The following is a 23,855-nucleotide window of genomic DNA, read 5'->3' on the forward strand; positions in this document are numbered from 1 at the left end:
TGATCACTTAATCACACATTGAATTAAAACTTTCAAAGGAGTTACTTTTGGTCTTACCAAAGAACATTGGTATGTCAAGTTTATCTTCTCTATCTACTTTCCTTTTTATCATGACTATGTAGACAGCATACAGCATTGCTCCTACAAGAGACCAAATGGAACCTGGAAAAATGGAAAAAATAATCCCTTGAGATATGCCAAGCATGTTACACACAGAAGGATCAACTCTCCTAAATCTCTGTTGATTACAGAATCCATTACTAAATGAAAAACATGGAAAAATGGAGAAAGCTCTACAACGTAAATACTTTCCCAACATATGCACAGGGTGGAAAATTATCATAAATGGCAAGTTTTAGAAGTTGAAACTAAAAAGCCAGATTGTGAAATGTTACATGAGCAAGAGATATAGAGCTTGCTATATGACTACTTAGTACTGTCAGAAGATGGTACTCATCACTGCATATTTCAGGATTAAAGCCCATAAGCAAATACCTATTGTATCTTTTCCAGCAGATTTTTCAGATCCAGAAAGGTTAACAAGTACCACACCACCAATGCTAGCAAAAAAAGAAGAAATGCAAAATGTTACTCGAACTCAGGAATTTCTTTACAAAAAACAGATAAAAGAAAGAGAAAAACAAATATACAATTCTATCTTTAGGCATTTTTAGTTAATCAAAACCCACTTCTGGAAAGTCAAAAGGAGTTCTCAACTGCTAAGGCATGATCCCAAGTCAGAAACAACCAATCCCACTTTTAACTTCCCAGAACAATGCACCAGGCATTTAATGAAAGAGGCTGAAAACACTCAACATCAAACCTCTTCTTTTTTCACCATTTACACAAAAATAAACAAACCACAACTAAACAACAATAAAATAAGTTCATCTATTTCCAACCAAAATCACTCTAATTTCCTGCAAGAGAATGATATTTGGCAATGGTTCATGATACAAAGCATTTAACTTAATTCACTTGCTCAATTCATCTGTGAAACAAGGATTTTTAAAAGGGTGACACCTTTTATACCTGATACCACAGGTATAGTAGGTACAGTTGTCCCCTCACTGTACCAGGGAGTTTTTGACCAAATGTTCGCTCCTATTATCTTACCTTAAAATAACAGCTAATAATTTGGACAGGGTAAACCGATCTCCACTGTTACTGGGAAAGACTGCAGCTAAGATCAATGTAAAAAGCCCTGCAAAAGAAATTCAGAAGAGTTTATACAATCAAGTTTTGCCAGTAGTTTGCCCAGAAAATTACACAGCTTCAAAGCTATTACGCTCCAAATATATTTCTTTAATATACAGATGTAACTGGAGAAGTACACACACAAAAAGCAGTGAAGGTACCCTAAAAAACCACTGCAAATACAAAATGAATTTTCTAAACACACATATTCAATGCTTTTAGGTCAAATCCCCAGGTAAAAATGTTACACAAATCCATTGTAACAAGAGACTTTTATGTTATAAACAGCCTTATAATGCACACCTGGTGGTGTAAATAAAACTTACCAGAGGTTGATGACAAGATATTAACGATGGCAACTTGGGTATCTGACAGAGCTTCCTGGTACGAGAAATTTGCCAAGAACCACTGGGGAAAAAGAAAAATATCTTTGTTAATATTTGGGTACCAACAACAGAGCTTAAGTTTCTCAGTGCAATAAAATCCTACTTTGAGAATAAGCGAAAAAATTATTTAACCAAAATAATAAAATCAGAACTAGATTTTTAGCTTCAAGAGACTTCTATTAAAGTGGCAGGAACATTAAAAGAAAGCAGCAAACTTAGAACTGGCTCAAACCAACCACATACATCTTTAATAACGAAATAACATACTTCAGAACTTAAAAAGAATTAAAATGACATTATAATAGCTAGTCTGTAGTAACTAAAGGTACTTTTAACTTGTTTTGGAGTGCTTCAAGATAACTGCACAAGGGCTGCAAAGAAATTTCAGTAATGCATGTGACATAGTCAGCCTAATGAGGTCTTTTAGAGTACTTAAAACCAGCATTCATCTCCACTGTTCAAAACAAGCATCTCTTACATTCAATGCCTAAAAAATATTTCCTAATTCCTCCATAAAGGAATAAAATGGCAAGCATTTTCTCACTTCTTGATTGAGATCTCATTAATACGATCTCAGATATATTCTAAGGGAAGTAACCACTCTCTATGAATATTTCCACATAAGACTAAAGTCCAAGAAATAATACATGTACATGCCAGTAGTGTCCTTGAACAGAATAAACAAGATTTGTTTTGGACATGAGGACACTACCCTAGGAAAAATTACAACTCTATTTTCTGGCACATGCATCAGTGGTATTATTATTATTATTGATGATAATAATAACAATAACAATAATGTTTAAAGTGCTCTACTTCCTGAGGAAAAGCTGTCGTGAGCCACATTACAGAGAACACACTTGGCAGTACTAGTGAAGCTGCCTCTGGAAAAGGTATCACTGATATGCCCTCTATATTTTTCTGTCTCAAAAATCCTGCCACTGTTATCTTTCTCTCTCCCCTCACAACTGAGGCATGATGCAGCAACAGCATCTACCAATGGATTCATAATTAAATCTTGCACATGCATGTCCAGCACAAGGAAAGTTTTACTTCTTATAGTACATTTATAAAATAAGAATCAAAGAATACAAGTCATCTCAATACTTTTTCATTATTATTATACAAGTTTTAAATGCATCTAAACTGAAGTTTTCTGAAAGAATGGAGCACATACCACAAAGCAAAAGAAAAAGCTGATTTTTGCTACTTGGCTTGCAGTGAGTTTTCCTACAGTTTTTAAGATTGATTCCTGCTCCTTCACTGTTGGATACGACATGCGGGACAGCTTTGCTTCCAAAGCGTGGCTTGATGGGAGCTGCCTGATCTCCATGATGTTACTGAACCTCACACGAGGCTTTTTGGGTGCTTGAAAGGAGGAAAAAAAGAAAAAAAAAAGAAAAAAAGAAAAAAGATTCGTATTATCATTAAACTTTTTGAGCCAACACAATATGCAAATAAAACTATGACGTTGCAACACACCATTAATTACAATACTGCACAAATAACAGGTTTTTATCCAAGTAGAAGACATGCCATCATGATTTATTAAACTAATATTTTGCTATTCAGGAGGCCAATAATAAGACAAAGCACAATTAATTACTGTTTTCAATCAGTAAGTTATCCATCCACAAAAACCTCACTGAAAAGCATCACCCCTGCTCCCTGTCAAAAATATCAACAAAAGGTAACAACATATTTTTAGACAGGAATTATTCCATATTGACAAACATTTTCTTTAAATGTCTAACAGCCAAACAGCCAAAACCTGCACACAACTGTACCTAACTGCAAGGACAATGTTTCATTCAGAAGATTAAAGTCCAACAGACCTCAAAGCTTAGCAGAGACCATAAAGTCACTTGCCCTTTTGAAAGCCACCCTCTAGCTAATCTTGCAAACTAGGATCATGTTTTATTTATAGTTATTTTAGTATCATTAGCTCCCTCTGTAAAGAAAACATTACACTACACACTACAGGTAAATATTAGCCTAGATCAATATGAAACAATACCTAATTTCCTAAAAAAAGGTAACGGGAAAGCTGCAGCTGGAACAATTCTGAAATGATTGGTGCATGTTGCCACAGGAAGCAAAGTCTACCAAACTGGTTCTTAACGTGTGCCATGTAGAAATTAAGAGACTTTCGCTTTGATAAGCTGGGACTCTTTTGCTGAGGACTGGCTAACTGGATGTTTTGAAGCCAACCTTTCTACAATTGTCTAGGACAGTTAGGCCTGTTCAGGTACTATCACAAGATAGTGAGGCTTAAATAAAACCAGAACGCACATAGACTGTTAAAATTCTTACTTTGACTGCTTTGCTCCTGCTCTAAAAAGGACAATAGCTTGTTTTTCCAGAGGCTGACTCACTGCTGCTGGTCTTACAAGCCCAGAAGGAAAGAATCACAAGTACTGAACCCAGTTGGTCCCTTGAGATAAACATAGGCTGCATCTGTAGTGACCAAGAAAGGTAAACTGAACGACAGGCCTATGTTTTCTCTACCTGAAAGTAAATACATGAGACTGCAATTCATGCAAGAAGAGATTTTTAGAAAGGCGAAAAAAGAAAAAAAAAAAAAAAAAAAAAAAAGGGGGTGGGGGGGAAGGGGAAGCAAGACCTGCAACATGACAGCAGTTACACTAAACAAAGAGAAAAGTAACTCCTTCACCAAAGAACTAACATTACAGCATTCCAAAAGTCTTTACTCACTTTTCTCTGCATCACTACTATTACTGCCATTTTTTTCAGTTGGCAAATCATGAAACTTTACAGGAACATATAAAGGTTCACTCTGCAATGAATCAGTATAAGTAAAAATACAGTTAAGCAGGGTATTTAAATTACAAGCAGTAGAACTTATTTAGCGAATTAGAAAACTAAATAAAGATTGGTGAATAGTAAGAGAATCAAACTTAAAGTGGTTCTGCATATAGACTTGTCAAAACCCATGTATAAAGTATAGAGCATATTAGACATATTGGGAAAACACAGTACTAAAAGAGAACTGTGCTCTTTTGCATGTATCCTCATGAATACAAAACTTATGGCCAGAAAATTCACACCTACTGATTTAAAATTACAAAGTAAGTGATCAATATCACAGATATTTCAATAAAACTATAGCTTCTGTCCAAATTATAAACTAGAAACATGAAATATAGAACATGTATACAAAAATTAATGCACTCATTTTCTCCCCATGAGCCTAAAAGCCCTCATTTTCTTCCCTAGATCTAAACATCAAAAAACTTTGGGAAACATGTACAATACATAAAGCACTTAGAAGTATTTCAAGCAATTAAAACTTCTGCTAACAAGACAACTTTTAAGGTGCTTGTTTAGATTAAATTAATTAACTGTAAGAGTGAAGTAATGAAAAAGATCTGGTAGTTGGATTTACATTAGGCTTGTTTAGGACTAGAATTTTGGTGGATGTTTAAATTAACACAAAATTGCCCAGGCTTCTAGAGTCACATCAACTTAATGAATTGAGCAGGCTAACAAGATTTTATTCTTAAGCACAGAGAGATAAAATTGAAAATCCCCTAAAAATTAAATGAAGAATGCATCTGAAAAAAAGTCTCTTCAAGTAATTCTGTATAAAATATCCATACAGTAATTTGCCAATACTCAGTTGTTCCCCCCGCTCTATTAGAGATGGTATTGAATTGAATATGTAAAGGTTTCCTTCGTGCAAGACAGTATTTCTTTGACAAATGACTACAGAAACATTCAAGTAAGTGCTTTATTGAGCTGAGAATCCATATTTCTTATAATTAGCAATACTATTATGTGCAGTACTTATTAGTAACATATAAGCATATAAGTTAGCAATCCCCTTTGCCAAAAACTAATACATTTAAGACTGCCATATTTTATAAACAGTAAGTCAGGATGATTGTGCCATGTTATTGTAAATGACAAAAACATTGACCTTCATAAATTAGGGCACTTACCAGAGAACTGTTTACAGTGGTGTCTGTTGTACAAGCAGCAAAATAACCTTCAGCATCTGCAAACTAATTACAGAAATTTTAATGTAATAAACTACCAAGGCAAAGTTATTAGTAACTGAAATTTTTGAAGAGTAAGATTTTTATTACTTTTTCCATAATTCTGTCACAATTCCCTCTCTCCCCTCAGCCCTTCTCCCCAATACCAAGAGGGCTTACAAGTTCAGTAAATAATTTCAGTACTTTCTTGTACCTCTTGAAGAACCCCACTGAATTCAACTACCCAGGTATGAATGCAGAATGAGACTCTTAGATACAGAAAACCTGCAAAATTCAGTCTTAGGGACACATTCTCCACTAAATTATCGTGCAACTGTTAACAAGCTGCTTCTTTCTTCATTTTATTGAGGCAAAATTCCTCTCCCTCTTCCTTTCTGCACCTTACCAAACCCCTATTTCCTGAGCTGCAGCTTGCTGTTCTACCATGATGGTAGCAAATCTATTAAAGCCTCTAATGTGGAAGAGAACTTAAAAATAAGATGTGTTTATCCAAGCAATCATTAAAATAAAACCATATAAATGGACATGTTTTCCAGATTAATAAACACAAGACATTTTAAAGGTGCTTGCAATAATTATAGAGTTGAATATTAAACTACATCCCTTGAGGGGAAGGAAACTTCTAACTGCACATTACAGTCCTGTCTGCACTGTTCTTTTGAAAAGGAAAAATAATGGCATTCCAGTAGCAGTGTCATGAGTACCACATACAACATGTGACAGACTGGGCATTCTTACTCATTGCATTCCAGTTCATATTTCATTACTGTCAGCAAAGAAACTAAGTTCTGTTTATTGCCAAATTATCTTGTGATGATTCTGAACGTCAAGTCTAACGTGCTATATTAGGCACAGACACTTGGTATTAAAAGCTCATTCAACAAATATTATATCAAGATATCAGCTAACTCTAAATGCTCTATGTGTTTAACTCAAGAATTTAAAAGAAAGAAATTTTTTTAGTTGTTGTGTTTTGTCTTTTTTTAATAAAAGTAATTTGTATAAAAGTCATGTAACACTTTAAATATGTTATGCCTACAACTGTCACTATCAGTGAAGTCTAACATATCCAGAAAATCTGAAATCAGGTCCTTTCACACAAGCTATTTTCTATAAAGACATGTTGATTAACAGCATGTTCTTGGATTACATTTTCTGTTCTTTTAATGTGAGATTAGTATCAGGCCAAATGCCTTACTGCTTCCTGAGTGCTGCTGTTCAGCATTTTGAAACACTGGCACAGAACAACTGCTCTTCCCAGCATCTCTTGGAAAAAAACCCAGTATTTCTGCCATATAACAATAATTTTACGTTCTAGCACAAACTATGCCTAACTCTGGAATGGGCATCAGAAGGTCACTCATGCACAAAAGCTATAAAAAACAGTATTAACAGTAACAAAAACATAATTCTACCACCCTTACTAAATGTAACTTTAAACCCCTCAAAACAGTTAGGAAACAGTTGTGCCAGAGACTAAAAAAGTCAGTGCTAAAAATCAATTACAAAGTCCAAGTTCTGACTCCATTGGTTACAGATGTTGGGGGAGGTAAAGGGAACCAAGAGCCAACAGCGGTGGGGTTCACAAGCTCTTGTTAAGAGGAACCATCCCCTGTAACTGCCCAGGATACAATACCAGGCTGCTTGGGCCAATGGTCTGGCCCAGCAGAGCATTTCTTACAACTCCTGACACATCTCATGCTGCTTTCTCTTGCCTCATCCTTTCACATGACAACTGTTACAGCTGCTATGTCTTCCTGTGCCATGACTCAGTTTATACCTCAAATACATAAACTCTGCTCTTCTCTAGGGTCTGTTTTAAGGGGTTTTATTCTGTAAAAACTTAAACAAATATCACAGCATCTATAGAGTTATAATACTTACAAAAGCTGCATGCCTTCCACGAAACCCACGAGTGCACTGCTGCCTCCATGGTTTCCAAACAATAAATCCCAAGAGGTATAGAACAAACATGGATGTTTTTGCAAATGTACTGAAAAAGGGTTTGTTGTACCTTGTAAAAACATACTGTGGAAAGAAAATAATTGCAGTATCCAAAATTACCAAATAGGTAAGAATTCACAAAATGAATGAACAGGTGTTAAGTATATAGTCCAGTCTGGTTCCCAAAATAACAGAGCTGTGAGTACTGACATGGATGACCAAAGGAACCAACTGGCCCTACCTGTTCTAGGGAACCCTCTCCCAAACTATCTCTGGTGCCAACAAAAAGAAGCCTTTTTGCAAGATACAATGCCACAGGAGGAAAGCTACTTATTACTGGCATCTCACCAAGCAACATATTTATATGCTACTGTAATGTAGCAATGAAAATACATTTACATACAAATATATTCTAAATTAAAGACCACTTTTATAAGCAATAACTTTAATCATAAATTAGAGAAGATTACTTTGGCTAAATAACATTTAGGTCTCAGAAGTGACTCCACCAGCTTATTGCAAAAAATGTTTTATTAATATCACATGATAAGCACAAACACTTGTATGTGCTTAGTTTCAAAACTGATATAGAACATGCCTTGATGACAGTTCAGAAAACTGAATTTAAGAATTTGCTAAAAATTCTATTTCCATTGCTAAAGCTCTGTTTTAAGTTCTAAAACTTAGTATGAAATAAACACCACAACAGTTTCAATATGGTGAATATATGAACTAAATGCAATTACAGGGCTTAAACTCCATGACCTAAGTCCTTTCATCCTGGACTTCAGGATGTTTTGAACTATAATGCACCACATCACTCAGTCTTCCATGTTACAGCTCATTTACTATTTTTTGGGAACCATAAGGGCATTATTTTAATCAATATGGCAATAAACAAAATGAACTCCCTGACTACAGTACATAGTTATGAGCTTATGCTCTTTAAAGTCATCAGTAACACCTTCAGTCTCAAAAGAAACAGGCACTGAGTTGAGCTTATCTGTAACTTTAAGTGGATTCAGGCTGGTGAAACACTGAGTGCTTGATAACCATGTTTCTGTTGCATCCTTCTCTTTTATTTTCCCTTTAAGATGTCGAACAACACTTACAGAAGTGAGTTCTGAAGAGGCCACCCAGATCACGTCAACCAGGAGGAGAATGACAATTCCTAGAGCCATTCGCCTGCGCTGAGTGGACGAACTGCTCTGGGAGCTCATCCGGTTCATGATAAAAACCCACACCATTTGGAACCTGGGCAAAAGAGACACAGAAATAAAACACAGAAGATTACAGTGACACACAAAAAAATAAGCAGTGGGGGCAACTGTTTCATATATATAAACAGGACTTAACATGCAAGGACACACATAGGCCTGCTTGTTAAAAAGCAGATCTTTGACAGATCTGGCAGGAAATTTTCAGAGATATTAGGGACAATTAGAAAATAAATCTTGACTTTGCAACAATTTATCAACTGCTTTAGCACTGAAATAAGCAAAAGTAGGTAAAACACAATGCCTTTTTGGAATTTGTGCTGCAAGTTCTGCAAAATTTGAAACCACTATATTTTGGTAAATTCAGATACCTGACAGTATAAATTAGATTGATGTGTTGTGACAAATGTCAGAAATGCGTTTAAACTTAGAGGCATTCAACAAACATTTCTGAAGACATAGGAAAACATTTGGGTAAATCATAAACCCTTATAACAAGAGGTGATTCAAGCAAAAAAAAAAGAATAATTGTAAACTTTAAAAAGCAGACTACACATGCAGTTGAATTAAAAAACAATCATACAGTTATTTGGCAATTCATGAAATACAGGCGTGAACCAATTCAAGGGAAAATCTATCAAAAATCCACTAATGTTACTACAAGGGAATTCAGATTTGTGACACAGCTTTACAGCTGCCCATTGGATGGCCTAAATTTAGGAAAAGTTTCAATTATATTACTAAAAAGCTTCAAACTCAAGTGACAGAGACTGATGACTCATTCACTGCTCTACTTGTACCAGAATCCTTTACAAACTCTCTAATGAATGTCAGTAAGACATGTATGTGTTATTTCTATGATTGACATTAGCTTATTTATGTCTATATTTTAAGAACCAATTTATCAAGAGTTCAATAACTACAGATGGCATAGCATACCACAAACTCAAACACTACCTCTGAGAGAACTGCTCAAAGAACTGCAATCCAAGCCACCTTTACAGACCAGCTTCTGACTTTCACAGTAAATAGAGGTCATCTGATTTGCTAATATGTTTTGGCAAATTTAAATTGAACTTTGTTTTTTCCACGTGTGAACATACAAATACTTGCTTTCTTCTCATTATTTACATTTCTTCTCATTATTAATGAAAGAGACAGTGCAACAATGCTCTCAGTGAGTGAGGAAGGTACATTTCTTTTTCCCAGAGTAGCCTGTTCTTCCGATTAATGATTTAAATGCCCAGATATGCACAAGTGCTTGGAGATCACAGCACTGTTTCCTGCTTTGACTCATATTTCTATGCAGTCTCTGCCATGTTCAAATCTTGACACTTTTTCCTCCATTTCTTAAAGGGCTTCTTTCAAAAGAAAAATGAACAGGCAGAGTTCCTGAAGTATAATTATACCACTAGATCTATGCTGATATATTCCATGTGTGGGCATCAGTTCTGGATAATTACTCTGCTTTTCTGATAAAATGGTGGGACTGACAAAAGAAAGCAGAAATCTGTAAGTATGGAGGGGCAAAATTATGAAAGACTCAGCAAGGAATTACAGTTTTTACTTGATACAGAATAAAGGAGAAAACATTTGTTCTCAAAGAGAGAACAAATAAGTATATTATCTTAAACTCAAATAAATTAACATAAAGCTTATAAAGGTTTTTTCAGTTTTTATTAATTGGTTTAACAGATACTATGTATTATACTCTACAAACTCTGCCTTCATTTTATTATGACTAATAGCCTACAAGCCATTACATGAAGTTATATTATATACAGCCTAAAAATTGCTCTTGTGTTTGCATAAGATGCAGCTAACATGGAAGCTGGGCATAGAAGAGCTCCAAACAAACTGGAAGGAAGAAATCTCATTCCTGTCAGGCTACAGCACAAAACATGGACAGTGGGAAAGTATCCTAGAAATGAAAGCACTGCAGCCTTCCACCAGTTCTGTGCTGCAGGCAGGAGGGGAGAGGTAGCTGGGGAGACAGGAGGGAAAGGCAGCAGCCCAATCAACTGGACATCTCCACATCAGAGGCTCCCTCACACCTACAGCTCTGCTGTTCTCACCACAAGCTGCTTCAAAGCACACTCTGTGAACAGAGATCGTGCACAGACAACATTCACATTCTGCAGCTGCTTAATCTTGTACTCAGCTTGTCTGTATTAGGCTTGAACAAATCCCTTGCTTTAAAATCCCTCAATGGGAGCAAAGTAAAGGATGACAGACTATCCACCACTTCTTAGATAAGAAGTTACACATAAAGTTATTCACAGTCTGTGTACATTTTACACCATTTCTTCTGTACCTTTGATAAGTAGATGTTAAAATTCTAAATAAAGAGCCCATAATTATGCCTTGAAGTTGAAATTTTTTATATGTTACAATAAGAGCAGCTATTACTTTCTCATCTGACTACCAAGTATCTGTTTAACAATTCTGTGTGCCTAATATAGTGCTTTGCTCAATCCTTCCCTAACAAGGCAAAAAGCTTAACAAGAAAGGGTAACTACAAAGTGCAGCACCATCACCTTCAAGCTAATAGCTGACTAAAAAAGTTGCAAAGCAGCAATACTAAAATGCCTACAACATTCTGCAGAAATCCAAAAGCCTACTGAAACCTGAATACTAAGTTTTAGGACAGAATTAAAACCCAGTAAAACATCACACAAAATGCAAAGACAGATTGAAACTACTATTTTGGAAAGTTTTAAACAGACACATTATCCCCACTTACTAACAGTACTCGTGAACTTGCAATGAAATACAATTCCCTACTTTTATGTTCATTATAGAAATGAACACAAAAGAGTATTTACTTTTCTCATATTACCTTCCACAATAACTGTAAAAAAGAAACAAAAGTGGTGACTAACAAACTTCACACTTCATGTCAAAGTGAAGACAGCCTCCTAAAAAAAAACAAACAAAAAAAAAGCAGTGTGAAACACGTGCATAGGTATATTAAGCATTTATCTGTGCAAAATACTGTCTAAAATTTCAAGTTCCACAAGCGTCTTCTGCAGCTCAAGTCCTAAGTGTTGGGGACATACAGATCTAGAATCTTAAGAATCAGTCTGCATAAAAAATGCCAACAAGACAGCCCTGAAATGCAAGAAAACATGATCCTTTACTACTTTTGATATTACAAAGAACATGATCCCTTCCTTATAAATTGTCTATAAGAGATCTACATGAGGAACAAGAACCTGATGATGTTAAGTTCTGATTTTTTAAGCTATGCACAGAAAGGCACTATTTATTAAGTGTACATTCCTAAGCAAAGTATTTAAACATTAGAACTAGAAAGGTAATGGAAGAACATATTGGCTTGTTGGTCTTAAAATAATCTAGAAAGATAAGGCACCTCCATGTTATGTCTTGGGGAAGCCCAGTATCACTCCTAAAATGGATACAGCATTATTACTGTATTAAAACAAAACACCACCTTACCTGAAACTTTTTTTTTTAATTTTTAAACTCAGATCATATAGACACATTCAATAAAATTCACTTTAAAAGTGTTATATAGGAAAAGAAACATTATACAAAATAGAGCCATAAGTTTTATTGCCTGGAAGTGCTGGAATTTTTATTATTATTATTACTATTATTCATGTGAAATGTTTCTAAACTCTGTTTTAGGGATATCCTGAATCAACAGGAGTCACACACTATGCTAATGAGTCTCAAATTAGTGTCCCAAACAGAAGTAGCAGCAAGGGCAGAACTAAATACTTACCCAATATCTTGCTCTTAATCACCTGTCAAGCACGGCTGAGAGTTTGTAAACTGTTAACATGGGGCAATAGCTAAATTCATGCTTTTCACCTATGAGGTTAAGAGGCAGCCCATAAGGATAGGCCCTACAAGCCTGCAGTTCAGCCCCCACTGAACTCAACATTTACACACAGCAAGTTCAAACCTTTTCCACAGTTTACCAAATGGCCATAACTGCTTAAAACAAACACACAAACAAACTGGAAGACACATTTTCTAAGACACAAGTATGTGATTACCTAACTTCTACTCTACAAAGCCAATGCTCAGTGTAGACCCTGAATACCAAGGCAGTAAGTCACAGAACATTGTGAGTTGGAAGGGGCCTACAAGGATGCTAAAGTCCAACTCCTAAGTGAATGGCCCAGGGATTGAAGCCACAACCTTGGCATTATTATTGTAGGGCTTGACCCTTACAAAACATTTAATTTCTCAAGTGCACAAAATTATTATAAATTTAAGTCACCAGAAGACAGAGAGGCTGAAATAGGAATGATGGTTTAAAAGTAAATACCTTATTCTACTCTATTAAGAGAGCAGAAACTTCAGCATGTTTGCCTTTTGTTTCCATTATGAGGAAAGAAATATGCTTTCCACATGGTGTAACTTTAAACACAGCAACTCAAATCTGACATTTAAAGGAATATTCATTAAAAGGCATTTCTTAATATCATTATAATTTTCAGCAAATAGCACAGAGACCTTTTAAAGTCTCTAAAATTTATTTACCATTCCAACAGTCTTAGAGTTGGTGCTGTCATCTTGTAGAACCATTTTCCAGCCAGTTACATGAAGATCTTCTGAAAAATAAACATTAAAAATTTTCTTGTCGTGACACTGTACTTTGATTTTAAAATGTTGCAGTACCCTAGATCATGTAAGAAGAGTCACCACTGTAATTTATGATAAAAAGATATAAGAAGTGGTCTCCCTCTTTGTGGTCTACAGTGCATGCTCACACAGCTGACTGCACTAAAGCCAACAGGCCCAGCAGCCTGTCCAACCCTGCTGTTCTTAACATGCAACAGGCAGCTTCTGAGGGCAGGAGATATAACTGCAACATTGATACTTCATGTGCATTCCTATTTGGACAGCATCAAATGTTTCTTTGTGCAGATTATTTCCACATTAAAAGTTCCACCCAAAAAGAGAAAATCACATGAAATTCACAAAATTTCACTGCACTGACAATTAGGGAAAAGAACATTATAGGCCAAAGAATTGCCAAATCATTGCAAAACAAAAGTATTGCTGTTCTGACTGTTCTACGAGGAAAACACATAGCTTGTCTCTCCCCTCCACCACCAAGGAATAGAAAAAAAGTACGTAACAAGAATGACAGAAGACACAGAACAGCAGCTCAGTCACAGACCATGGTGCAAGTCAACTGGAAATTCTTCCTTGTATTTACTCAATACGATTTCATGTGCAATTTGAAAGACAACATATCAAGATAAGGCTTGCAAGCAAAATAAATGGGTTTAGTTTTTCCAGTTATACCAGCTGCTCCAACAATACAAGTTCTGGGATACAACCTCCTCCCCCTTTTAACATGTTCTGTCATCAGGTGACTCTTGTTTCATATTGGATAGCTTTTAGAGACACTGCTTTCACTTTAACCAGAAGAAAAAAGCTGAAAGCAAAATGATTTCTATTTATATGTCAAAATCTGTAAGCATACATTAAAGCAAGATTAACACAATTTTGACCTCCACTCAACCTCCAAAGGGTACCACGAGACGAGAGCAAAGCCAAGAATGGTCAGGAAAGATGGAAACGTGAGCCTTATGCAACAAGATTATTTTATTCACCACAGCCCTGTCATTTTTACTCAAAGAAAGTCTCCTGTAGGATCTGTAGAACATAGTGAAGCAAAAGATCCAAAAAAGCAACCAAATTTTCCATGCCAGTACTGAGTTTTGCAAGTAGAGATCACTGTTCCCATCTAAACAAGAAGTTACACAAGACCAAAGTTTGCACAGAAAACACGTTAATTTTATTACCAAACTTGGAGAATTTAGCTTAACATAAAGATATGTTTTAGGAATCTGGTGGTATGTAACAGTCATGCTATCAAACTGTCATGGCACAGCTGGATCTGGGTATCTAAGGAATAAAAAGGACATGGATGTTGGAATGTTTTCATGAATGAAATTGAAGTTTCCTATTCAGCACTTAAAATTAATAAAGCAACGTTTCAAACAAATTTTCCTATATAGAACTAGCGCAGAGTATTCATCTCTTTTATACTTCAGAGTCCTTACCAGCCACCAGCCTGTGCAAGCGCACAGTTCTCAGTAATTCCTACAGCACCCCCACCAAGCCTGTGACCCTGCTGGACTTGAAGTCTGACTGCAATGAGCTAGAAACACCCAAGTTTCAGGTCTGCAGAGTGAAAGTTGACAAGCAGAACAGACACTGACCTCCTTGTTACTCTTGTCCAGGAACATTAGGAGAAAAAACTCCATGTCAAGCTGCCAAGGCCTCTCTAAGCTTCACCACGTACAGAGCAATCTGTCAGCCACCAGTAGCTCCACATTTAACATCAGCTAAGGATTACAAATGACATCCATTTCACATGCTGCAGATCTAATCTTGTCTAGTGCAAGGACTAAACATATCGTGCTTTGTCACAGGATATAAAGACACAGATCCCTGATAAGAACCAGCACAGCAGCTTTCAGCGAGACACCCTGGCAGCTGAAAGCTGAGCCTTCCAGGCAAGGTAGAAATCGGCAAAATCACCGCACTCAGAGTGAATGGGGGTCTCCTCCCTGACGATAGATATCTTTGGGGAAAAGTAGCAGGAACAAAGGAAATGAGAAGGAAATGAGTAAGTCTCCTTAATGCACTCAGGGAAAAGGGGATGTCTAAGAAGAAAGATATATGGCTCAAGCCCTGGGGATCTTGGAGGGTAAAAAATGAGTGTGCTGCACTCGCACCTAAAAAAATGGAAACTGCAGGAGGAAAGGGAGCTGCAGCCCAAGCAGGGGAAACATGGACCCTCCCCCAGACTCCCGGCGAGGCAGGACAGTGGTGCCAGGTCAGAATCACTGAATCAATTAGGTGGGAAAAGAGCTCTGAGATCATCGAACATAACCCATGACCAAACACCACCCCGGCCAACCAGACCACGGCACAGGCTTTCCTTAAACACCGCCAGGGATGCTAACTTCACCACCACCCTGGGCAACCCATTCCAATATTTAATCATCCCTTCAGCAAAGAAATTCTTCCAAATGTCCAACCTGAACCTCCCCTGGCGCAGCTAACACTGCCTCCTCTTGTCCTGTCACTGTTGCCTGAGAGCTCGACCCCCACCTGGCTCCTGTCAGGGAGTTGTGGAGAGCGATAAGGTCCCCCTAGAGCCTCCTTTTCTTCAGGCTAAACTCCCTCAGCTCCCTCAGACACTGCTTATAGGACTCGTGCCCCACACCGTTCAGCAGCTCCGCTGCCCTTCTCCGGCCACGCTCCAGTGGCCCAGTGCCTTTCCTGTAGTGAGTGCACAGAACAGGACACGGCACTCGAGGCGTGGCCTCACCAGCGCCGAGCACAGGGGCACAATCACTTCCCTGGTCGCCTGCCCGCACTATTGGCTGGTACAGGCTCGCTCTGGGGAGAGAGGAACCCCTCCACGCACCCCCAGCCCGGTCAGGGGACTTCCCCCGAGGCGTGGAGCGGAGAGCGCGTTCCCCACACCGCTGTCAGGGGCGGACGGGGCCGAGGGGCGGCGGGACACGGGGCACTCGCACACCCCCAGCCCGGGCGGGCACAGTCGCCCCGCCCGCGCGAAGGGACAAAGTTCCCTCCTAGGCCCGGCCCCGCTCAGCCCTGCGGGGCCTCTCGCCCGCGGCACCCCTGGCGGCGGCAGGACCCGCCCGGCCCCGGCCCCGCTCCCGGTACCTGAGACCGCGCCGGGCCCGGCGCCCCCCGCGCTCCGTCCGGCGGCGGCACCGCCCGCCCGCGCCGGACACCCACAATCCATCCCAGAGCCGGCGAGCGACCGCCCCACCCGCCCCGCCCGCGGGCCGGCCCCATCGAGCTGCTCGGCCAGCAGCTCCACACCCCTGTCCTTCCACCCGCCCCCCGCCGGGCGGCAGAAGAGGCGGCGGGGGGACATCCCTGTCCCCATCCCTGTCCCCATCCCTGTCCCCATCCCTGTCCCCATCGCCAGCGCCGTCTCCATCCCCATCCATATCCCTGTCTCCACCACTGTCATCATCACCATCCCTATGCCCATCCCTATCCCCGTCCCCGTCCCCATCACTGTCCCCATCCCCTTCTGCGTCCCCACCACCATCCCTATCCTCATCCCTATCCCCGTCCCCAATGCCATCACCGACCCCATTCCTAGCAGCGTTCCCATCACCACCCCCACCCCCATCTCCATGCCGTTCCCGTCCTCGTGCTCATCCCCACGCCCGTCCCGTCTGCAGCCAAAGGCTGCGCTGCCGGTGCCCGCTCCGTGTCCCGCCGGGAAGCCCCGCTCTGCCGCCGGACTCGCTCCCGGGTCCTGCCCGGGGGTGCCGCCCTGACCGGCGGAACGGGGCGCGGAGTCACCGCTCCGTAGCCACCGCGGGGAAGAGCCAGAGCGGGCTGGCAACCCCGGACTCCTGCTGGTCCCAGGATCATTCGGGGCTATCCCGCCGCGGCTCCTGGGAGCGGAGCTGGCAGCGGGAGAAGCACCGGCTGTTCCAAGGAGATTTACCATCTCTAACGAAGGAATGGGTAGTACAGCTCTGATGGAGCAGGGCTTCCTCCGGAGACACGGGCATTTATACGGGCTTGTCCAAAACTGTAAGACAAGCAAGTCAAAAAAAAACCAAACCAAACCAAACCAAAACAAAAAAACCCAACCCAAAAAAACAAACAAAAAAAAAAAAACCACAACCAACTAAAATATGGAGGAACAGAAACGGCAGAGGAAGAGAGCACGGTGTGAAGAACTAGAGATGCAGAAGTGGGATGGAGCTTGAAACCAGCCTGTTAAAAAAAAAAAAAAAAAAAAGGAAGAAGAAAAACCAAAGTGAGCAAGACCCTTGAGAAACGTCCTAAAATGCAGTGAGGTGGTGGAAACGTAGTTTCATAGTTACCATAATCTTTACACGCTCTGATACAAAATCTCACAGGACCTGAAAGTAGTGGCAACTAATTAAATTTTTGAATAGATGTCTGCTTCGCTATCAACACTCTTTTAGGACCATAAAAAAGTGATATTGCGTAGATATGCAAGCTAAATTAAATCAAAATTTTGAGATGTATAAGTTAGTGACTAACAAGCTGCAAAAGGAAGTACTAGACAAAGTCTATCAAATATATTGAATAAAATGAACTATTATAGGCTTAGATGAAATCGCAAAATCAGATTCTGGTCTTCTTTGGTTTGGTTTTGCAGTCTGTGTTAGTAATCTCTGTAGTCAGTGTTGATTAATATTTAAGAACTAAGCTCACAATACCAACCTAAAGATAACCAATGTTGTATGTCACATCTTGCAGATTATTCAGTATTCACCTGCTAACAGAAATAAAGCTTTTTCCAAAATTTAACTGTTACATATTTTGGAAATTTTACAGCAAAAACTGCTAGGAAACAAGAGTAAGCAATGTATACACGAGTAAAAAGGTAAATGATGTTTAATTGTTATTAGGTGATACATGTGATATAGCTGTGAAATTATTTTAAATGCTACTCACACTTACTGTTGAAATCAAATATTATATTTCACCCTTCTTACAAGTTAGTGATTGAAAATATCCATTCCCTCTCACATAAAAATGTGATGTCTTATAATCATAAATCTGGGTGAGTTTTGCTGTTGGGCTTGAGTTATTTCCTGTAGATAAACAAAAGTTACTTCTTAAAAAAAAACCCCCAAATTCTAAGAACTTTTAGTCTGAAACTGGTTTGGGCTTTTTTGTGAGCCTGAATTTCTTAGTACAGCTGTATTTTAATTTGCGTATAGCAGCACTAAGAGATGTCCAACAAGTTTGATGCCCCATAAAACTGGTTGTTAGAAGCTGTAAGATACAATCCCTACCCTGAAGCATTATAGCATAAATGGCGCAAGGACATGCAGTGAATTATGCTCTTGGTTCAAACTGTCCTTTTTTGATGTACTCTGAGTACACATTATAAATGCTGTATTGATTTGTTGTTCTCCTGGCCTCACCATCACTATTGGCCTTTCAGCCAAAATTGCCAAAATGTGCAATATAGTGCTTTTACATGAAATTTTGACTTTACAACTTTGTAAAAGAGATTTGACATTAAATGAATTTCTTAGCCAAAGCTTCAGGAAAATAGCAGTCCTCTTGAAATGGTGCATTCTGTGAAATTCAGAGGAGCTGAAAATTATATAAAATGTAACTGCAAAAACACGTGTGTATCTCACAGCATCTAATTTTCTTGGGTCTTGCAGATCTTTATTTAGTATTTATACAGAGACTCAGTAAACTTACATGGTTTATCCAAGGCCACTCAGTTCAACAGCAGCAAAACCTGAAGAGAAAACCAAAGAGTTATGACTCCAGTACTCTGACAGAGAAACTGCATATAAGACTTTCCTCTAGCAAATAGTGCTTTTACTAAATAATATATTGGAAAATATTATGCATAATTTATATTAAAATTGGGTGAATGTTTTATATTAAAAAAAAAAAAACAAACCCCGCTGCATGTGAACAGGGAGAATAAATAAGGCAACAGGGAAAGCTGAGAGTCCCAGGCTCTTCCGTCTTACGTGAACCTGCATTGATAGAAGAGCTCTGGAAAAGAGGAATTCACCTTTGAGATGTTGGTTTGCTGCCCCTAGAAAATGTTTTTCCATGGTGATTGGCAGTAGCTGGTTCTAGCAGTGACAAAATATCTGTGATATGCAGATTTTCTCTCTTTTTATCCTTTAGTCTCCTTTGACAGAAAAAAACACATGAAATCCCACCTGAAATAAGACCAGCTCTCTGGGTGTAACTCCATGTGTCTTCTCATGTGTAAGAGTTTTCTTCTTTAGGAGGCAATGCAGCAGTTTGCATGTCAATATGGCAGCACAGTTAAATCCACCTTGTTAATGTTCTGATTTTCAGCCTTTTGACTGGGGCAGGCAAACAGGAGAGAACTGCTGTCCTTCAGGTGGAGTGCCAAGATTTCTTCATCACAGGATGAGGCACTTACACTGTGGTTCCTGGGGTGTTTTGAGAAAAACAGGTCAACATTGGCAGAAGCCCAGAAGTTTGTACTTCTTACACTTTAAAATATCACAGGACCTCTGTATTTTTAGCTCTTAAGTAATTTGCTTCCTATTGTAAAAGTTCACATGATGATCTTGTGTCTTCTCTGAAAGAAACTATTATGAGAATTATGTCCAGTTTGTTTTTACTGTGCCTTTTTCAGGAATTAGATTTTAGTAAACACATGTAATAAAACAATATGTATCTTGAAAATATACACATACTGCATATTTATTTATCTTGCTGTGAATATTTTAGCTACATGAATAGCATTTCTGTAGGCAAAGCAAAACTACATCTACTTCCCAGCAGCACTATAATAATTCATAAAATAAAACATCCACAAGTCATGGAAGCCTTATAAATTGCTCTTACAAAGAAAATTTGAATTTAGCTTCTGCTCATGTATGTTCTAGTTACAAGAACATAAAAGCTGATTTGGAAGAAATAGATCAGATCCCAAGAATGAAATTTAATACTCTGTAGGTCTCATAATAAATCTCTACAAAGGAGTTGAATCCACTTAATTTAGAGAAATGCTTCCTTCAAAAGGATTTGGAACAGATCTTTGACGAACAAGATGTTCATGTTGATGAACAAGGCAAAGCAGCAGAAGAAACTGTATTAGAAATTCAAACAGACAAAGTCAGCTTTGATCATCTTCTGCTCTTCACAGGGAAATGATTCAGTCTGAGTGTTCAGAACTAGACTCGGTGTAGGACACATGACAGCGGGGTATTCCCCTGTCCTGTTGGGTTAGATCAAAAGTCCATTTAGCTCAGAATCCTCACGTCTCCACAGGACTCATAATGGATGCCTGGGGAAAATGGTGTTCAAAACCAGGGAGTGGTTTCCATGGCACATCCTTCTAGTTTTTAGAAATAAATGGGTAACAGCATCCTCATCTGGAAGGATGTAATTCAGCCAATGCATTTAATAGCTCTTGATGGACCTATGAATTTGGATAATCCCTTCTGTGAACTCAGTAACACAAAAGCTGTTAAGGATTTATTGAGACAATCTTGTGACATAGCAGAAAATGGTTTGTTTTGCTTGGGTTTAGGCCACTGGTTAATAATCTTATCACACAATTTGTAATCCTTGTTCCACTTCACCTTCTTTGCATTATTTGAGTTTTAACTGTCTTATGTTTGTCCCTGAATGTCCTTGAGGTGTTCTCACATCCTAAGTCCAGCTTTGCAAGAAGCCACTTGTGATCAAGGGAGTGATCCTATTGCTCAATTATACTCACTGCCTTCCCCTCCTCCTGGTCCAGTTCTAGAGAGGCTGAAGTGAAAACATTCATATGAATACACAAAATATAGTTAGACTGCTAAAGTTATAATTTCCATTCTGTTTTCAGTCTCTTTTTTGTGTATTTACAAACATTTCATATTTTTGACCCATGCTGAGCTGCTACATAGCTGTTTTTTCAAATGTTTTACCTGATGACAAGGCTCTAAGAAACCTCAGTGCTTAAAAATTTATTATTTTGAATAAAATCTATGCTGATCACTATGAGAACTACTGGTGCTTACAGGGAAAATATTACACTGCGGATGTAATAGAAGAAAAAAACACAAATATTTTTGTGATGTAATTTTTTATCAACCATTACTTTTAATAGCTGGAGAAAATTAATTGAAACCAAGAGCTTTTTTTACTTCCTACTGAACACTGCTTGCAAGTGTTATCTAGTAATAAAATTACTGACTAGTACAACAACTCGTTTGGGGAACTTGTCATCCCTTACTTCAGTCTCTTTACTCTGCTGATTTATAATAGGAAAGAAAACAGGAAGCTTAACTGGCAATGGGATTTCCCAGACTGAAAATTACTGAGTTGCTATCACTCAATTATTTTCAGTAGATGAGTTGTGATCATAATTTGCTTTAAAAAAGACGATTTAAAAAACCATTTGAAAGCTTATTCAAGCAAACCAAAAAGGAAATGGAAAGTAAACCTTTTGGAAGTGTTCTGAATTACAGAATTACCATGACATTGAGAGAAATCGTACGCAGGACGGGACTGCACATGTAGCCTTCATGCATGTTGACAACCAGAGAGCCATTTGAACAACCAGAGCTGGCAGAAAGGCATGTGTGAGCATGAATACCTGTGCTGCTGGAGATGTGCTCCAAAAACACCAAAAAGGCCTTAACAGAGAGTCAAAAGAGAATTTTATTTACATTGAATAGCCCCATTAAAGCAAATTCTCTAAAGGTCAAGTCAAGCAGTTCTCCCAGCACAAGGCTAACCAGATGGAATTGCTGATAATCTGACCCTTCCGTGTTCAGAACACAGAACAGATTTTTACATTTGTGCTTTTGCACATTCCTGGGTGAATAACCACAATGATTCACAGAGGCACATTGCAACATAAGGTGGTATTCAAAGGGAATGGAAGCATTGCCCAATATGGTAACAGTGAACTGATCCCTTGCTGGGAATGCATAATGCTCCAGATAAGGCAGGGATTCTCCTAGGAAGGGCCTAAAGCAAAGGAATGGATGGCCCATGTTGATTCTTACCCCACTAGCAAGGGAGGCCTCCTGTGTATATATGGGTTCTATGGAATGGATTAAACTGGAAGCTGTTCTGCAGGGAAATACAGGGGGGAACATTTCATTTTTCACACCTTCTAATTTTAACATGTGCCTCTGGTCTTCTCAATGCAGATGGTCTTAAACTGCACTAAGAATGAAATTTTATCAGGTGAGGAATTGCACAGACAGAGCTACTGGACTGGGGCTTCACTGGTGCACCATTTTTAGATCAAAATGTTTCAAAGTGTATTATTGATCATCAAGGCCAAGTTCGTTGGCTTGTTAGGATGGCACACCAAATTCAACAGGCATGTAGTGCTCCAAATAGAGATCTTAATGCCCCTATTCTCACAGGAAGGACTAACATAATTAATGTAATCTGTTTGTCTATAAAATTTTCCCCAATTTACATATTCATTAGCATAATTTACCAGAGTGTTTGCTTTTAGTGCTGTTTTTTAAAGCAGCAGAGTAAGAGAAACACTTGGATACAATGTGTTAGTTTTGATATATTTTTGATACTGGACATGTGAAGACCACATCATTAAAAATTGGCCGTGGTCTTCTTCAAAGACATTCACATAATCCTAACAGTGTCAGACACAGCACTGTAGAGCTGCAAATCAGCTTTTATACTTTTTGGTGATTTGTTAAGGTATTATTTCAGGAAAATTTCCTATGGTCTTTGAGCAGGACAAGCAAGAAACTGCAACTTTACAGAAATGAATTAACAGTTTCTTTATATATTACCAAACAGATAGAATAAACCCAGTGTGGATGCACCCAGCATGCAGAAATAGTGCTTTGAAATTGTTTCCATTTTGTATGCAAGCAGCATTGTCACTAGAAATAGATTGAGTTATGCATTTATCGAAGAACACAGTACTTTTAAAGTGTTCCACCGTTGACTAACTTAACTAGCATTGTATATTGTTTCTAAATAAATCATATGTCTTAATAAGAAACTTGGACTGCAGATAGCTGTGATAATTGAAAAAGATGCTGCATGAGCTGTTCATTGCCTTCCCCCAGCTCTGGTGGAGGAAACGTTCCCTATTCTGCAAGGGAACATTCCCTATCCTGCTAGAAAGAAGGCAGCCAAATAATTTAACCCATCACAGGGGGTATTTTTAGTTATGTCTCATTTTGTCTAGAGACAATTGGAGACTGCTTATCCGTGCTTCTCCAATAGAACTGTGGATGCTATAATATCCAGCTGACTGATATTGTATATCCAAGCAGCACCCTGCTGCATCCACAGAAGAACACCTGCCCATGTGAGTTCCAAATTCTCCTCCTAGTCCTCCTCTCTTCCCTGAATTATCTTGAATTAAATACAAAAAGAGTAATTGTGCCGCAGCACAATGACCATAGATGTGATATAATAACCTTATAACATCTATTGTCTTCTGAAAGCTAATCTGAGGAGTCAACAGTTTGGGTAAACTGAAGAGAATGTATTTTGATCAAAAGTCACACACCAAGGAGAAATCCAAACACCTACAATATGAGTGTTTTTAAACAATCCCCTTATGC

At 38.6% G+C, this 23,855-nt stretch overlaps 1 protein-coding gene across 2 annotated transcripts in view; it reads right to left on the minus strand.

Moving 5' to 3' along the window:
• SLC35F5 (solute carrier family 35 member F5) overlaps positions 1-16,512 on the minus strand; it is a 30,232-nt gene extending 13,720 nt beyond the window's left edge. The window contains exons 1-12 of one of the 2 annotated variants that reach the window (XM_039555018.1): positions 16,453-16,512; positions 13,279-13,349; positions 11,603-11,681; positions 8,659-8,800; positions 7,487-7,630; positions 5,546-5,608; positions 4,299-4,380; positions 2,761-2,951; positions 1,524-1,605; positions 1,117-1,204; positions 496-560; positions 58-162 (exon numbers count right to left, since the gene is read on the minus strand). In XM_039555018.1, the coding sequence (XP_039410952.1) occupies positions 58-162; positions 496-560; positions 1,117-1,204; positions 1,524-1,605; positions 2,761-2,951; positions 4,299-4,380; positions 5,546-5,608; positions 7,487-7,630; positions 8,659-8,793 (955 nt within the window). In that variant the 5' untranslated portion in view covers positions 8,794-8,800; positions 11,603-11,681; positions 13,279-13,349; positions 16,453-16,512. Of the gene's footprint in view, positions 1-57; positions 163-495; positions 561-1,116; positions 1,205-1,523; positions 1,606-2,760; positions 2,952-4,298; positions 4,381-5,545; positions 5,609-7,486; positions 7,631-8,658; positions 8,801-11,602; positions 11,682-13,278; positions 13,350-14,972; positions 15,815-16,452 lie in introns of those variants that run through there. The other variant, XM_010407120.4, reaches the window with a different exon arrangement.
• Between the last annotated feature and the right edge of the window lie 7,343 nt (positions 16,513-23,855).

Source organism: Corvus cornix, chromosome 7 (assembly GCF_000738735.6).
Source record: "Corvus cornix cornix isolate S_Up_H32 chromosome 7, ASM73873v5, whole genome shotgun sequence".
In the NCBI taxonomy this organism is placed as follows: Eukaryota; Metazoa; Chordata; class Aves; order Passeriformes; family Corvidae; genus Corvus; species Corvus cornix.